General features: G+C 34.5%; 2 protein-coding genes across 5 annotated transcripts; one reads left to right on the forward strand and one right to left on the reverse strand.

Moving 5' to 3' along the window:
* The first annotated feature begins 815 nt into the window (after positions 1-815).
* Positions 816-17618, forward strand: LOC114383236 (putative wall-associated receptor kinase-like 16). 4 transcript variants are annotated; one of them, XM_028342862.1, is made up of 14 exons: positions 816-908; positions 1025-1121; positions 1207-1319; positions 1558-1650; positions 2607-2648; positions 2676-2828; positions 2921-3142; positions 3228-3361; positions 5900-5980; positions 6154-6267; positions 6358-6468; positions 13803-14807; positions 15361-15522; positions 15686-17618. In XM_028342862.1, exons 12-14 carry the CDS (start codon positions 13943-13945, stop codon positions 16894-16896), a joined length of 2238 nt encoding a protein of 745 aa, XP_028198663.1. In that variant the 5' UTR covers positions 816-908; positions 1025-1121; positions 1207-1319; positions 1558-1650; positions 2607-2648; positions 2676-2828; positions 2921-3142; positions 3228-3361; positions 5900-5980; positions 6154-6267; positions 6358-6468; positions 13803-13942; the 3' UTR covers positions 16897-17618. The 4 variants fall into 4 exon arrangements, with proteins under 4 accessions (XP_028198663.1, XP_028198661.1, XP_028198662.1 ...); XM_028342860.1 differs by having other exon boundaries at positions 2921-3029; XM_028342861.1 differs by having other exon boundaries at positions 2676-2757; positions 2921-3029.
* LOC114383996 lies at positions 11324-12073 on the reverse strand. The gene has a single exon (XM_028343680.1). It carries the CDS (start codon positions 12071-12073, stop codon positions 11324-11326), a length of 750 nt encoding a protein of 249 aa, XP_028199481.1.
* Positions 17619-18321: the final 703 nt, after the last annotated feature.

The following is an 18321-nucleotide window of genomic DNA, read 5'->3' on the forward strand; positions in this document are numbered from 1 at the left end:
AGAAACTCAATAATATACAATATTTTCACTATTTTTCTCATATTAAAATAATTATTTTATCATATTAAAATAATTATTAATATACTAAAGAAAGACTAATAGAACTACACTTCAAATTATTTATGTATGTTCTTTGACATAATCCATTTAAGACTAAAAATAAAAGGAAAGTTACATGACATTGATAAAAAATAATTTGTTTAGTGCCACCTATTTCACCTTTTTGAATGGCAACCCAAACCGATCAATAAAAATAAAAGGAAGTTACATGACATTGATTCATAAAGAGAAGGAAAGATAAGGTAAGAATAAAAATTTTCATTTCATCCTTATCCCCTCGTGTCTAGAAAAAATAAAAAATCTATTGAGGCACTAAGAAGATCCATCCCTCAAATTTTCACAGCCAAGTTCCCAGCCTCATGTTCCATCGCCTTCACTTCACATTTTCAACACACACAGTATATTCCCAATCTCTTTCTTCTTCAACAACACGCATATCCATTCTTTCATTCTCTCTCTCATGGCTTCTTCTTCCATTTCTGCACCAACGCTCACCTTCCCGACGCAGAAGCTTGTCGTTCCGTTCCCTGCACAACGGACGCCCTTTCTCCTCTCGTTCCCATCGTAACCCCCCTATCGCTGCCTCGCCTCTTCCTCCTCCGACGACCGCAGTGCCAGTGCCAAACGCAGCGGCTAGGACTCCGTGCTGCACCAGTTCTTCGAGGTCGCCAACCGAGTCGATTCCTACTGGAAGTCCCTTGGGAACGCCGTCGCTGACGAGGATTGGGATTAGGATCACTGGCGTCGACATTTCGAGGAAATCGACGAGCAAGAGCGCCTCCTTTCGATTTTCAAATTACACGAATTTCAATTTGTGTCTTCTCACGTGCTTTTACCGAAGTTTTTGTGTAAGTCATTATTCTGAATCGATGTCATTGCGTTTCTTTATTCGTTGAAAAAAGAATTCAATTTATTAGTGTTTTTGAGGAGTTTTCATATGTGGAAACAACGACAATGTTCAAAGCATACAGTTGGAGTATTTTGAAACTCTTGCATGTTATACTTATGTTGGAGAAGGAAAGTTACCTAATGATCCTAAAGACCTTCCATCAGCTGAAGAGGTTGATCTCCTATCACCTATATATAATTTCATTGATAATTACCTAAGAGTATATTTCATTATTTCTGTCATGTTTGTGATATCAGGCATTATCTGATCCTTACTTCACTGGCTTGGCGAACATGACTGTGAACCATCCACTCAACCCATTTCAAAACTTGAGTTTGAATTTGAGAGAAGGAAATTGACCAAAGATGATGTAAGAGAGTTGATTTATGGCAGCATTCAGAACCTATTTAAAAAAAATTTAAATTGATTATGGCAAAAAGTGATTTTGGCATGCTAAGAAGTAAGTAACTATGTTAAATGTTTAATGTTAATAATGTTTAACTTGGTGATCGAAAGGTAATTTAGGACGTGTTTAAGCTTTAGAAAAAGTGCTTTTGTGGAATAGCTTTGCATTTTTCTGTTAAAATATTTTTTTTTAATTGATTCAGGTAGAGCATTTTCTGGGAATTAAGAGGAAAGCTGAACCATCAAGCTCGGATACCCCAAAAAAGCCTAAATCATAATTCCTTGGTCTACTAATTGTAAGCATTTTAAGCTAATATCCCTGCAAGCTTAGAAGTTTAGCCCAATAGTGTTCATCTATTTTGTTGCCGACTGCAGATAATTTGCAGCAGAATGCAGGAAAATTGGATTTCCTGGGAAAATGTATTTCTGTGGTTATATTTTTTCCGACCATTCAATGCGGTCCAAAATGCGGGATTCCTTTTGTACAATAAGAGTTGTTTTTCAATATATTACATAAAATTTTGAATCTTCATTAACTTGCTAATCCTAGAACTTATTTAGCATGTTCTTCAATATGCATGAGTTTATCGGGTATTTCTGTATTTCATGTTGCAATTTTTTTATAGTGTTTTGACTTAGTGCAATTTATTTTGATTTAAAGAGATAAACGAGTTGGTAACTAAACTGTAAAAGTAGAGATGCAGGATCGTGTTCAGGAGAAATAATCCCTGCATCATGACTAGTGTACCATGTGAGATTATAAACAGAATGACAAATGGTAAAACATGGTGACTGGTGAGACATTATTTGTAGATCAACATTTGCGGAGTTATAATAATTGTATTGTTGATGTTTTACTTTGTCAATAATATTGACATTGATTTCTAATTGGCCAAGCTTCTTGGGTAGCAACTTTTTATGGTTAAAATATCTATCGCTTGCATGATACTCTTGATTTATTTTATGTTCACAAAGACAAAAATGGATTATGCTCTTAGAATGAGTTTATGGATTAATCAATCTCAAAAAAACTGGCTTCTAGGTTGGCTTAGTTTTATAAGGATTATATTAACTTTATTTCTAGTTGAGATCTTAATATACTACCTCCTTTCTTATGTATAAGATTATTTTTACTCAATTGTTTGTCCTTTTTTTTATAAGATTCTTTTCTAAAAGTCTGATGCATTAATTATTTTTATCTTATAATATCCTTCATTAATTGAGAAATTGATTGAGAGAAATGCTTCAACAGCTGAAGAGTTGATTCAGTTACCAAATGGAAAAATCTCTTTTGGTGAGTCCTTGAGATTTTGAAACAAAGATTGTAGAAGAAGCAAACTTATCATCCAAATCTTTTTCTGGAAGAGTTAGTGATGATAAAGCTAACAGAAGTGGAAGGAAGGGTATGGTTCTTCCTTTTCAACCTCTATCTCTCACATTTGATGAGATCAAATATTCTTTAGACATGCCACAGGTACTTTACACATTTTTTTAAAAAATGTAATCTTTCTATTTGTATGGTATTGATTATATTTAAAATATATTTGAGTGTTTATTTGATTGTAGGAAATGAAAAAGCAAGGAGTTTTTGAGGAACGTCGAGAACTTTTGAAGGGTGTTAGTGGTGTCTTTAGGCCAAGAGTACTAACAGCTCTGATGGGTGTAAGTGGTGCCGGTAAGACTACATTAATGGATGTTACTTTTGAAGTTGGCAGGGGAGCAAATATATGCTGGTCCATTAGGCCACCACTGTTCTGATCTGATTCTGTACTATGAGGCGAATTTAGTGTAAACAAGATTAACACATATAACATATGATGCTTCTGTAGCATTGGGAACTTAGCATATTCACTATAGTGCATGATTGATGTAGGCTATTCAAGGAGTTCCTAAGATCAAAGAAGGTTATAATCCTGCAACCTGCATGTTGGAAGTTACATCAGCAGGCATAGAAGCATCTCTTAAGGTCAACTTCACCAATGTGTACAGAAACTCAAAACTATACCGGTTAGACTCCTTACTTAATCCAACAAATATTGGTAATCAGATGTTATTTTGTTTCTTTTTTTTCTTTAGATATTTCAAACCAAAGGCTATTGAGTTCATTTTGTTTACTTTTTTTTCCTTTTCAATTTTCACTTTTAATTTACAAAACTGTCACCTTGCTGTTTTCAAATATGTATGTTTGTGTGAGTCTGTGCATGCCAAGTTGCCTTTTTGCAATTGGAATTATTGGTGGCGAAAATAGAGAAGAATGAAATGAGTGAATCTTGGGGTGTTGCTCACATTATTTGTTGAACTAATAAATATCTTCTAATAATAAAGAGCGAAACATTCATTGATATTGGGGAAAATATACTTAAAGAAATCATTCATTTAATTATACATATTTTTTTCAATTTAAATTGGTTTAATTTTTTGCCGAACTAAATTTAAGCTAAATTAAAACTAGTGTCAAACTAAACTATGTTTTACGACTAGACACTTTTAAAATAATTATTTAGAGATGTTGTCAAACCTGTATCCTTCTTTGGAAATTTGGGATTATTTGAATGTTAGGATTTTCAAGTAATTAACATGCATGTATTCGAATCTCATATTTTCTATGTTAACTAATAAATGTTTGAATTGTAAATTAAGATTTAAAAGTAAAACCTTCAATGAGAGCTAAACGTCAAAGTAATAAGCATTTGTCTAAAATATAGTATACAGTTTGAATCAATACGAAAGGTAGAATTCTAAAATATGCGTCGTCGTTTTAAAACAACTGAAACTTTGATAGGAGACTAGTGGGCCGGGCTGGCTACAATCCGCTTGTGTTTTTTTTAGTTGGACGAAAGAAAAACAAAACCAAACATCTGAAATTACAATCAGCTTGTATTGCAATCTTATTATGTTTGTTAAAATTGGTGTCTAATTTTTATATTTAATTAGTTTTGTTGCTCTAATGATTTTTTTCCTATTAAACTAGTGGAGAGACAAGCACATGTCTGTCCACATTTTTATTTTTTATTATATATTAAAAATTTATATTTACAAAAAGATGTGAAAATGAGGAGGATATGACAGATTAAATAAAAAAAATGATAGAACGAAATTAAAATAGTTTATATGAGTTAATAAATAAGTAAATATTTGTAATAATCAATATAAAGAATACTAGCAGGCATAAATTAAGAAAATAAAAATAATTTATTTCGTATTCTAGCCTAATCCGTTACAATGTGGACCAATTAAAATACGGATCACTTGTAACAAATCTTAAACAGCATGAACTAACCCGTTTACCAATTATTCTCACCTTATGCTTATTATGTAGTTACAATTAAATGATTTTATGTTCTTGTTCTCTTTCCCTAAAAAAAATGTTATTGTTATCTTTATTCCACTCAAATTTTCTAGCAAATATGGCTGCAGGAGCCTACAAGTTGCAGTGCCATTTTATTTGAAAATTGTCAAATAATATAATGCCAAATGAAACACGATTCAATGTATATATGTTTGTCATTCCAATTTTGGGAAGAAAATCCATTGTTATTAATCAATTATATTATCGTGCATGGATACAATGTACAGAACAAAAAAATTGTCGGAGCAAGTGCGGTTTTTTCACTGATGATGGAAAACAACTATTTCATTCTTTTATGATATTTGCTTGCTGAGTAGAGCTAATTACTATTTCTTTCTTTATGTTTGTTTTTTCTCTCTCCTGGTATTGGTATTTTTTTAGGCACCTTTGTTACTGTTGTGAAGCATCTATAATTGCTATCTTCAATGTCTCCTATTTTAGTCACATTCTTTTCCATCTCAAATTTGAAATCTTTCTTATTAAAATATTCAAGTTCTGTTTCAATTTGTTTATATAATTAGCAAATACTTTTTAAAATAAAAACTTATCAACTTTACATTTTTGATAATCTAAACATTTTAACTTCACTAAAATATTAGGCACTTAAGTCCAACCTATTATGCTCTATTGATGTTGGTCTATTGGCAGATATATATATTGGCTGATATATATGCTAGTCTATTGGCTGATATATATGTTGGCTGGAACCAAAGTAAAAGTAAGTTGTAGAGATTATAGTGTTACAGTTGATTACAAATCAGGTCTGATTCCTTTTGAGAGGTTTTTGACAACTTGACATGTAATTTTTATCCCGAATGTAAATATCCACAAAACAAAATTTTTATATTTATGTAGAACTATTTTTCATAAAAATCTTGTAAAATGCTAAATGATATTGCATAATAAATGGTAAAAAAAAATTCTGAATTGGCATGTTTAACTATATTGAGTTGCCCAAAGATATATATATTTTACCAAGGCAATTTAGTTTGTTAAAGAAGGGATAATACATGACATTCTGGTTTGAATTTTACAATGTTGAGTCTTTAAATGACTGCTTGTATGAGGGTAAAAGAATTATGTATGACATTGTTTTGAATTAAGTATGGCAAACTTAATTCAATATTTTCTCCTGTTTGGTACATTACATCATATGCACTAACATCTTGAATTTTCTTGTTCTGTTGCTTGTGTAGACAACTATTTATTTTAATTATGTCATTCTCCCTAGCAGTTGAGGCACTTCATGCATTCATACAAGATGAATCAGAGCACAAGTAAGTTTGTACACACAATAACTGTTGTCTTTCAGTATGTTATTACTTACAAATTACAATTAAGTATTTTACATATCAAGCAACAAAGAGATAGACAGTGATTTTTATAGTAAGAATTTAAATTTGTGTCTAATTTTTGTGGATGAGCTGAGTTCCATTTGATGCTTGCAAAGGTGATTGCTATTGGTGTCTTTAGTAATATGGTGCTATCCAATTGGCAAACCTCATGAGTAGTAGAAGCAACAGTCAAGAGGGAAAGAACCATGGCATATGCCTTCTCTCATCAGGTAGGTTAATGTTAATCATGAGTAGTAGTCACATTACCATGTTTCACCTTGGTTCTAATTAAAATCATATGAATATCTTATGAAAAATAGTGGAGGGCCTGCTCTAGCCAAGGCCTAGGTAATTATGAACTACTTGGCAAAGCTAGTTGGAGTTGGAGCTAGAAGGATCGTTGGGTTGCTGCACTGCCCACATTCAATTATGTATGTTCTAAGCTCTCTCTAAGATCTAAACATTTACTTACAATTGAAGATGATAGATACATATTAAAGACTTTTACCTACAGTTAGGAGATGTAAGTAGAAGTTAATGACTTTTACCTACACACTATACATAATAGGTAAAACCTATAGTGACAGACAATCAGCTGTCATTATACACCCCCTCAAAGTTGACGGAAGAAACGTCTGTAGGACAAAGTCTATCATACATTTACCTACGGATTTTTTATTTATAGTGACAATTTTTGTCTGTAGGTATAGGTCATTTTTCTTGTAGTGCACCAAAATCTTTTTGTGGCAAATGATCTTTGTTTTGAAGATGAACCTTGTGATCTCAAATCTCAAAGAACTCCCAACAGTTCATCCCAAGATAAGATTGTCATGTCCCTTACTTCTTGAATGGCTAGTGTCTTTGGTTCCCACACCTTGGGAAAGATATCTAGGACCTTTAGATTGATCTATGCATTTGTAAACACATGTTCTTGAGCTTCAAGACCATTTAGGAGAACTTGGAGTCTCCCAAACATATCATTAATTGTTTCTCCTTCCTTCATGGAGAGATTTTCATAATGTCTCATCAGAGTGAAAACTTTTCTCAGTTTGACATATTTTGTTCCCTTCTGGTTGACAAAGAGTGAGTCCCAAATTTCTTTGGCTATTTTTACCTTGCAGATTTTGTTGTACTTATTATTTGTTAAGGAACATTTTTCCTCAGGTCCGGTGATGGGGATGTCTCCAAATGTGATGATATTCCATAACTAGTATTGTGTGGATTTGATATACATCTCCATCTTTCTAGTATGGATAATCATCTCCTAGAAAGGTTGGAGGCCTTGTAAGGGAATCTCCTTCTAGAATTAACCGGCTGTTATGGCTTTCCATCAAGATCTTTTTCTCTTGTCAATATCAGGTGCTCAACCCTTTAGAGGTTGAGCTTTGCTACCAAACTGTAAAGGTAAAAATCAAAAGAAGGAGTTCAAACCGTGACAATTTTTTTTTGTAAGCTTTTTCGAAGAAGAAAGTTATTATCCAGTGATAGAAAGAATCGAAAACAAAGTTTTTTACAAATTTTTTAAGAGACAAGAAACTTTGGTGCTTCATAGAACTAGCACTTATCTACTACTGTCTGATCCATAAGACGCAGATACAATGCTATCATTTGTTAGCTTAGCTAGATGGTTCAAAAAGTATTCTAGAGGTATGCTAGCTGGTGCGATTCTACACCTTGTAGATTTTGCAAAAACCAAGCTCCCACTAACATTAATGGCTACCCGAGCATCCAATGTTGGAAGAAGAAGAAGATTTTATTTCATTTGGCACACAAAATACAAGAGTATGATCCCCTATTTATACTAAAATAGAGTGACCACTCACATAATTTGCTTATTCAAGAATACTAAATGCTCACATAATTGCTTATTCAAGACTTTGTAACTTACAACCTTACAACTTTCATCTTCCACAATTTAAGGCTCATAAAACTTGTTATTATTAGTTTTCTAATTAATATCTAACATCCTCCCTTAATTGGAAAATTCTTTTGCACACCAAGTCTTGCTCGCAATCTTCGAAAATCTTCAAATTTGAGAGGCTTGGTGAAAATATCCGCAACTTGATCTTGAGTTTTCACATGAGTCAATTCTACTTCTTTCTTTGTAATGCACACTCTAATGAAATGGTACCTTGTATCTATATGCTTACTTCGTTCATGGAACACCGGATTCTTGGCAAGCTCTTGTGCAGATCTATTATCAACATAGATCTTTGTGCTTTCCTTTTGCAACAACTGAAGTTCCTCCAACAATCTTCTTAGCCAAATGGCATGACATGTGCAACAAGTTGTAACTACATACTCGGCTTCACAAGTAGAAAGTGTCACAATGCCTTGCTTCTTAGAACTCCATGTAAAAACACAATCACCCATAAAAAATACAAATCCGGTAGTACTTTTTCTATCATCAACATCTCCGGCAAAATCACTATCACAAAATCCCACAAGCTTATAGTTATTGGAGGGAGAATAAAACAATTCAAAATCAATTGTACCTTTCAAGTAACGAAGAATTCTTTTTGCGGCTTTTAGATGAGGAGAGGTAGGAGCCTCCGTAAAGCGACACACAACTCCCACCGAATATAGAATATTGGGCCTTGTATTGGTTAGATACCTTAAACTCCCCACAAGACTCTTGAAGACCGTGGAGTCTACCTTCTCTCCTTCATCAAACTTTGATAACTTCAAGCCACCTTCCATAGGTGTGTTCACGGGATTGCAATCAAGCATATTAAATTTCTTCAACACTTCTTTTGTGTAGCTTTCTTGTGAGACAAAGATACCATTCTCCGTTTGCTTCACTTCCATTCCCAAGTAATATGACATGAGTCCCATATCTGTCATATCAAATTCACGAGACATGGACTCCTTGAAGTCTTCAAACAAATTTTGGGTTATTGCCGGTAAAGATAAGGTCATCCACATAAAGACAAATAAATAAGACATCATCATTATTAAAAGTTTTAACATAAAGAGCATACTCATTTTGACAACGAACAAACCCATTGTCTTGGAAGTACTTGTCAATGCGAGTATTCCATGCCCTTAGTGCTTGCTTTAGACCATACAACGCCTTGTTCAATTTCAAGAATTTTCCTTCTTGACCTTCGATGACAAAACCTATTGGTTGTTCAACATAGACATCTTCTTCAAGATAGCCATTTAGAAATGCCGATTTTACATCAAGCTGAAAAATTCTCCACTTCATTTGAGCTGCCAAGGAAATAAGAAGATGGATGATTTCCATGCGGGCAACCGGTGCAAACACTTCATCATAATCAACTCCATATTGTTGCTTGTAGCCTTTAGCTACAAGTCTTGCTTTGTGTCTCTCAACCTCTCCTTTTGCATTCTTCTTGATTTTGAACACCCATTTGACTCCAATTGCTTCATGACCTTTGGGAAGGCTTGATAACTCCCAAGTGTTGTTCTTCTCAATGGCTTGTCTCCACCTTTTGTCTTTTATTGCTTCATCAAAGTTTAAGGGTTCACTATCAACAAAAAGACAAAACAAATCATTTATAACTTCAGTTTCATCATATAATTCTTGAATATTTCTCATTCTTCTTGGCCTTTCACTTGAACTCCTTTCGGAAGATGATGAGGCTTCATTGGTTGAAGGGGTTGGTGAAAGTGCTGGAGTTGAATCATTTGGAGTCAAGGCTTCTTCATCTATTTCTTCAAAATACGGGAAAAAATCATAAGTGTCTTCTTTCTCCTCCCAATTCCATGTGCCTTCTTCATAGAACTCGACATCTCGGTTCACAATTGTCTTTCCATTGTTTGGATTGTACAATTTGTAGCCTTTTGAGCTTGCATCATAGCCAATGAACACATGTTTCTCACTCCGATCATCAAGCTTGGATCTTCCTTGGTCGGGTACATGAGCATATGCAATGCTCCCAAATACTCTCAAGTGATCAACTCTTGGCTTCACTCCACTCCATGCTTCTTGTGGTGTTTGATCTTTGACATTCTTTGTTGGGGAGCGATTGGACAAATAAACGGCACATGCAACAGCTTCAGCCCAAAATTCCTTTGGCATATTTTTAGCCTTCAACATACATCTAGTCATATTAAGAATAGTTCTATTTTTTCTCTCCGCTACCCATTTTGTTGTGGAGATCTAGGAACCGTTAGAGGGCGACGAATCCCATATTTTTCACTAAATTCATTAAATTCTTTTGATGTGAATTTGCCACCTCTATCGGATCTTAGAGCTTTGATTACATAACCACTCTCCTTTTTCACAAGAGCTTTAAAATTTTTAAAAGCTACAAATGCCTCAGATTTTTGCTTTAGAAAATAAACCCAAGTCTTTCTACTATAATCATCAATAAAAAGCAAGAAATATTTATTGTTAGCACATGAAGGAGGATTGATTGGGCCACACACATCGGTGTAAACAAGTTGGAGAGGCTCCTTTGCTCTTGAATTAGCTTCTTTTGGAAAACTCCTTCTTGCATGCTTTCCAAGGAGACATGCTTCACACAATTGATTAGGATGGTTGATGTGAGGCATCCCTTTCACCATCTTCTCCTATCCTAAGGATTTTAGTGCTCCAAAATTCAAGTGCCCAAATCTCATATGCCAGCACCATGATTCATCTTTTATGCTAGCCTTCAAACATTTTGCTTCATTGGTTTTAATGTTCAAAGTGAACATTCTATTTCTTGACATAAACGCCTTGGCAATCAAATTAGAATTTTGATCTCGAAGCCATAAACAACAATCTTTCATATGAATTTCATACCCCTTTTCAACAAGTTGACCCAAACTCAAAATATTGCTTTTTAGTTTAGGAACATAGTAAACATCCGTGATTAATTTATGAGCACCATCTTTTAAAGAAATTAAAATGGTACCTTTTCCTTGGATTTGCACCTTGGAAGAATCTCCAAAAGAAACATTTCGTTTCACCTTCTCATCAAGTTCCACAAATTTCTCTTTGCATCCACACATGTGATTGCTTGCTCCATTGTCAAGATACCATAAGCATTTGTCTTCCTTCTCACCATTATTAAGTGATAGTAGTAGTGTTGACTCTTCAACTTCTTTATCTTCTTTATCATCAACAAGATTGACCTTCTCTTCAACATTTGTTCAACACTCCCAAGAGTAATGGCCATATTTATGACAATTAAAACATTCAACATTAGATTTATCATACTTCCTTTCATATGCTTTTTCATAATTGTTTCTACCTCTTCCTCTTCCTCTTCCACGACTTCTAGTGGATTGATGGCTCCTCCATTCATTATTGTCAAAACTATCACGATCTCCTCTTCATCCTCTTCCTTGGCCACGACCACGTCCACGACCACGTCCTCTTCCATGTCCACGTGCTTCTTGACTACTTTCTCCTCCATTTTCTTTCAAAGAAGCTTTGGCTTTGAGGACTTGCTCCAATGGCTCATCATGTCTTCTATTGAACCTTTCTTCATAGGCTTGAAGAGAACCCATCAATTGATCTACGGTCATTGAGTCTAAATCCTTAGACTCTTCAATAGCACAAACCACATAATCAAATTTAGCGATTAAGGAGCGAAGGATCTTTTCCACCACACGAACATCTTCCATATTTTCTCCATAACGCTTCATTTGGTTCACAATAGCCAACACCTTGTTACCAAAATTTGAGATAGATTCGGATTCCTTCATATGCAATGATTCAAACTCTCTACGTAGAGTTTGTAGGCGCACCTTTTTTACCTTATCAACACCTTCAAGGGAGGTTTTCAAAATCTCCCATGCTTCTTTGGATGTGGTTGCATTTGACACCAACTCGAACATAGCTTCATCCAAACCTTGATGAATGAAAGTAAGTGCTTGTTGATCCTTCTTCTTCGACTTCAACAAAGTCTCCTTCTCATTTGGTGACAAAATAACCTCATTTTGAGGTTGGGTATAACCTTTCTCTACAATCTCCCGTGCATCTTGAGAACCTAACAAGGCTTTCATGCGACGACACCAATTATCATAATTCTCTTTGGTAAGACGAGGGAATTGAAACATACTCAAGCCATTGCTTGTCATCTCTCAACTCACAAAGTGTTTCTCTCTCAACACTCTAAAACTCAAGCTCTGATGCCACTTTGTTGGAAGAAGAAGAAGATTTTATTTCATTTGGCACACAAAATACAAGAGTATGATCCCCTATTTATACTAAAATAGAGTGACCACTCACATAATTTGCTTATTCAAGAATACTAAATGCTCACATAATTGCTTATTCAAGACTTTGTAACTTGCAAACCTTACAACTTTCATCTTCCACAATTTAAGGCTCATAAAACTTGTTGTTATTATTTTTCTAATTAATATCTAACATCCAAACTAACAATAATTACATCAATAATGGTCCATTATACTTTCTAAGTGATTAATATACCCAAAACATTCTTAATCTTGCATAATCATTAAAATCCCAACATTGCAAGCCTAAAGTTCAAAAGAGAGAAAATGAGAAGGCAACAAATCAAAGGAATAAGGATGGACAAAGGGGAAAGCACCCACCTACGAGAACACATAGAGATGAGCTTCAGGCCCTGAGTTTTTAGATCTTTGCTCCTTCTCCTTCGTTCTCTTCTTCTCCTCCTTCTCGCTAGCTTCCTTCTCTTCCTTTTCTTTTTCTCTCTCTATCTTATTCTTCTTGTCTACTCCTAATATAAGGTAACTGTAACTATTATTATTAATGACTACGGGTATCCTTTAACTATTAATTATAAAATCTATTTCCCTAAAAGATGTCACTGTATTATTATTTAATACTAATGTTAAAATTTTTGGAATGTTACACTACTAATCATGGTTTTTAATATTCACTGAGTATTTAGCTGAATATTACAATATGTATATATTTATAATCTCATTTACTTAAAACATTTTAACTTGGTGAACTTAAAATTTTAAACACTTATTTAAAAAGAAAAACTCTTTAATTATTTCATAAATTTAATATTTTATATAACAAATAAATTTTTTTTATTGTATATTTACATATGTAAAATCGTAATGTGTATGTTTGTGAGCGCTCATATTTAGTTTTACTTTTATTAGTTATTAATTATAAGTATATTAATTTTTCTTTTATTCGTTAAATAAAACTGATTTAAGGGTATATATGATTTATATTTAGATGATTTAAGTTTCTATTTAGATAAATTAAGAGTGAATTTTCAATTCATTTGTAATAATTAATTTTTTGAGTTACACTTAATTAAGTGGATATAAGTATATAATAATCTTACAAATATAAGAATGAAATTGAAGTTGTTATCCACATAATATGAGCTACAGATGTGTGTATTTGTTTGGGATAAAGTTATATTTTCAGTTGGAGACTCATGTATAACTTGGTGATCGAATTTCAGACATTTATTAAGAGACTTAAGTGGTGAACTACTAATTGTGCCAAGTCACTTGCATTTCTTTTCAAATTGGGATATGGAGACTAATATTACAATATCTTACCAAAAGTTTACCTATTACTCTCCCTATTTTGTGTGTTCAGCCTAAATTTGAGAATATAAAATGACTTGATTTCACAAGTAATTTCACGTGTCATACATTTTTTAATTTCTTTTTCCGTCTCCCATGACTTTCTTCCTCCTGTCAATGCCGCCTAATTTTCTCACGCTCTTACGTACAACCATCTATTTCTTATTGTATTCTTTCTTTGAACACTCTGCATTTTCGGGTCGTAGAATTATTCATTAGTTTGACATATTAATTAATAACTATTCAACAACCTTTTTTTTGGCAGAAACTATTCAACAAACTACACAAAGAAAAACCAAAATTTGAAGTTTATAAATAAATGAAACTCAGAGACCACAAGGCAGCGCACGCAATTTCTCAATCGTCCCTTCCAAAGGCATATTTTCTAATTTGTGATTGTAGGCAATGGAACACTTGCAACTGAGCCAGACGTTAATGTTTGCATTGGCCCTCGTAGTAGTAGCTGTTGCACCTCATCAAACCCTTTCTGCAATACTAAACCAAAACCTCCCTGGCTGCAATTCCACTTGTGGAAATATTGAAATTCCATATCCATTCGGTATAGGCTACTCATCTACACCCGATCAACGACCCTGTTTCTTTGAGCCCAAGTTTAGTCTCACTTGCGAAAACTCCACATTAATATGGGGTAATGTCGAGATTTTAAGCATAAGCCTCCCAGCGCAGCAAATGGACGTATTGTTTTGGGTCTCACAGTTTTGCAATGACACAAATGACAACTTCCCCTGGATGCAAACATTCAACTTCAGCATTTCAAGGAAGGAAAACAAGTTCATGACCGTTGGCTGCGACAGTTTTGGCGTACTCAACAGTTTTTCCGACAATAGCACATATTCAACTGGGTGTCTAACAAGATGCTATGGCAACGAGTTGAAGATTGACGATGGAACGTGTTCCGGAATAGGGTGTTGCCGGATGGATATTCCTCCTCGAATGAGGGATATCGAGATAAGAGCATCTATCTTCTCCAATTCGATGCCAGAGTGGGAAAACTGCAGCTATTCCTTTGTTGCAAAACAAGACTCGTACAACTTTTCAACCTCTCATTTGCGAGGGTTTCCACAGACGAGCTTCCCCTTGGTTCTTGATTGGACCGTAGGACACCAAAAGTGTAAAGCATCCGAGAGTAGAGACGACTACGCATGCAGGAGCAATAGCTATTGCGATGACACAGACTCTGACATTGACTATGGTTACCGATGCAGATGTAAGGATGGCTATGAAGGAAACCCATATCTTGGCTGCACAGGTAATTTAATTTATTATGCGAAATATTAATTAATAAATATTATTTGTATGACAATTCATAGAATATATTGTACTACAACAGTATTTCTTAGTATCAATCTCTTACATGTACATCATTTATTATATGTCATAATGATTGATAGAAATAACAAACAATGATGTTATATAAATTATTGTATATGTATCCTGTCTCAAAAATTTACCTATATATCTCCCATCCTTCACAATTTGACAGACTTTTTCTAATCATGTGCTGCTTTACATGTTTTTTATTTTTATAGTCTGATTGATTCGTTAATATTCCTTACCATGCATTTAGCAAAAAATAGTGAGAGGTAGACAAAAGATTGGGGTAAAAAGTAAAAAATAAAAAAAGGAAAATAAAACATTTATTTTTTGACAAAACCAAGTCAAATCATATATTAGAATGTTCTAGTTAGCTGCTTGTCTCATTGGACTCAGCTACACCCCTTTTATTGCCTCTAGAAATTTAGTAACCTTCCATAATAATATTTCACTTTACTAAGTTCCTTGTTTCTATTTGGGATTTGCAGACATTGACGAATGTAAGACAGGCAATCATACATGCATAAGTGAAAAAAATTGTCTCAACTCCAATGGATCCCACCGATGTTTCTGTCCAAAGGGGCAATCCGGAAATGGAACAAAAGGAGTAGGGTGCCACCAAAAAGATTTAGTTACCAAGGTTGTCATGGGTAAGAAACTACTAGCACATCCAATTTTTTTGTTTATTCTATTTTTTTGCTTTCAACTAGAAATCTTTTTCATTTATCTCTGTTCATTCAGTATGTATGCTAATGATACTAGTTCAGAGAAGAATTCAAGAGTTGTGTTTGACATATTCTATTCTGAATGCAGGAGTAGGAGCAGGAATTTTTATTCTATTTATGGGGACTACTTTATTGTACTTGATATACCAGAAAAAGAAACTCATCAAACTTAGAGAGAAATACTTTCAGCAGAATGGCGGTTCCATTTTGCTACAGCAGCTCTCTAGAAGAGAAAATTCATCCCAGGTTACTCAAATTTTCACAGAAGAACAACTAAAGAAGGCCACCAACAACTTCGACGAGAGCTTGATCATTGGAAGTGGAGGTTATGGTACAGTTTTCAAAGGATTTCTAGCAGATAACAACAGAACTGTAGCTATCAAGAAGTCAAAAATAGTTGATGAGAGCCAAAAGGAACAATTCATTAACGAGATTATTGTTTTATCCCAAATCAATCACAGGAATGTGGTCAAACTCTTGGGTTGCTGTTTAGAGAGAGAAGTTCCTTTACTTGTTTATGAATTTGTTAATAATGGTACCCTTTATGATTTTCTACATACTGAAAGAAAGGTAAATAATGAAACTTGGAAAACCCGTCTGAGGATAGCAGCAGAGTCAGCTGGAGCACTATCATATCTGCACTCAGAAGCCTCAATACCAGTTATCCACAGAGATGTGAAGACTGCTAACATCCTCTTGGATAACACATACACTGCCAAAGTGTCCGATTTTGGAGCTTCAAGGTTGGTTCCACTTGATCAAACTGAAATAGCCACAATGGTGCAAGGAACTTTTGGCTACCTGGATCCGGAGTACATGCTTACAAGCCAACTAACGGAGAAAAGTGATGTCTACAGCTTTGGGGTGGTGCTTGTAGAGCTGCTAACAGGGGAGAAACCTCATTCTTTTGGCAAGCCAGAAGAGAAAAGAAGTCTTGCCAACCACTTTCTATCTTGCTTGAAAGAGGATCGCCTGTTTGATGTTTTTCAAGTTGGCATTGTGAATGAAGAAAATAAAAAGGAGATCGTGGAGGTTGCTATTCTTGCTGCAAAGTGCTTGAGACTCAATGGAGAGGAAAGGCCTAGCATGAAGGAAGTCGCAATGGAGTTGGATGCAATACGGCAAAAGGAGAAGCACCCATGGATCAGTGGAGACCAAAATATCGAGGAGACCCAATTCTTGCTTCATGATGCATCATCTAGCATTTATGCAGATGGTGATAGCAGCAGCCACCAATATACTACTGGGTATGACAGCATCAGGGATCATGTATTAATTGCATTGGATAATGGAAGATGATTATGGCAAGGCAGCATACCCTCTATTTCGTATTTTTATCAAAGTTCTGCTACAACATTTGTAATGTTTCTGAAATCGTCTTTGCTCTTCTCAAGTGTATGCATGTACGTGTGTGTGTGTATCTTTGTATTCTAGTATGTTATGCGGATTGGTTAGGAAAATGTAGCCTTAATAATCTCTTAGAGCACAAAGCAAACAAAAAAAAGCCTACGGAGTCAAACTTCAATCATGATGGATCGACTGACGGTATGTCTAGGCTTCTAATACACGGCATTCTTACCAATATTCATGGCATAAAGAACATGATTTTGTAGAAAAATTATCGAGTTCTACACAGTTACATTCATGTCTCTGATGTACATGCAAATACAAATCATGTGTGAAAACCATCATTTCACTTTGTCAAATCTAGGAAAACAAAAGCAATAATCATTCATTCTCTTCCCATTATTTTGCTATGTTATTCTATATGAATTTCCCAAGACAGAATTCTTCGTGGACACCTGTCAGTGAAAAACAAGATGAGGGAAGAATACTTGGGGATTGTACTCGGTTCCGTAACTATGAAGCAGATTCAAGAACACTTTCATTTTCTATTCTGAAAGTGAGTTAAGATTTGCAACAAGACTAATGTGTTTGATAGTCAAGAATGATAAAAAAGCAAAATGTAATTTGTAAATATCACTTCTTGGAGAAAAAAAAACTAATTCTATTAATGTAAATATCACAAGCATAATGACATTTATCGTTTCAAGTCAATATGAGAAGAGATAAAGTATGGATTCATATGAGGACGAAAAGGTGCGTTTGTTCCTTTCGTGGAATCCATTTTTCTACCAGAATTACATCAATATATAATTTCAATCTACCAAGTTAAGCGACAATGTTATGGTAACAATTAAAATTTACAGAAAATATTATTTAATTAGGAAAATATAACTAACAGATGATGATCAAGCATGTTACAAGAAAGAAATATAGCATATGCCGTTGATGTCTCCCAATTGATTTTACATCAAGAATTGTTATTAATAAATTTATCTGGTCCAATGAGGAATTGTTACTCTAACATCTTTACAATTGACAGCACTGCCTTCGGACCAAGATCAATGAATCTACAAGAGTGTGATTCTGCTTTACAAGCAGCACGTGAGATGAACCTTTGTAACAGAATTTCTAAACAATGATGCTTTCTTCAAATCATCAGCTCCGTGTAATGAGAATGACAGCACTGAAATGTACAGTTAGAGAAAGAGGTTGCTAGCTACTCTAGTTTGAGTCAACATTAGACCTTTCCATCTGACATAGGAAGACCATCATTTTTCGTGGTCAAGGAAGATGAAGGCGACACTGAATTCGTGCCTTTGGAGGGAGAAGAGGAAGGAGAAGGTAGCTTCTTTGGCATCATCTGTTCCCAGTACTCCT

The sequence above is a fragment of the Glycine soja genome, chromosome 14 (assembly GCF_004193775.1).
Source record: "Glycine soja cultivar W05 chromosome 14, ASM419377v2, whole genome shotgun sequence".
Lineage (NCBI taxonomy): Eukaryota > Viridiplantae > Streptophyta > Magnoliopsida > Fabales > Fabaceae > Glycine > Glycine soja.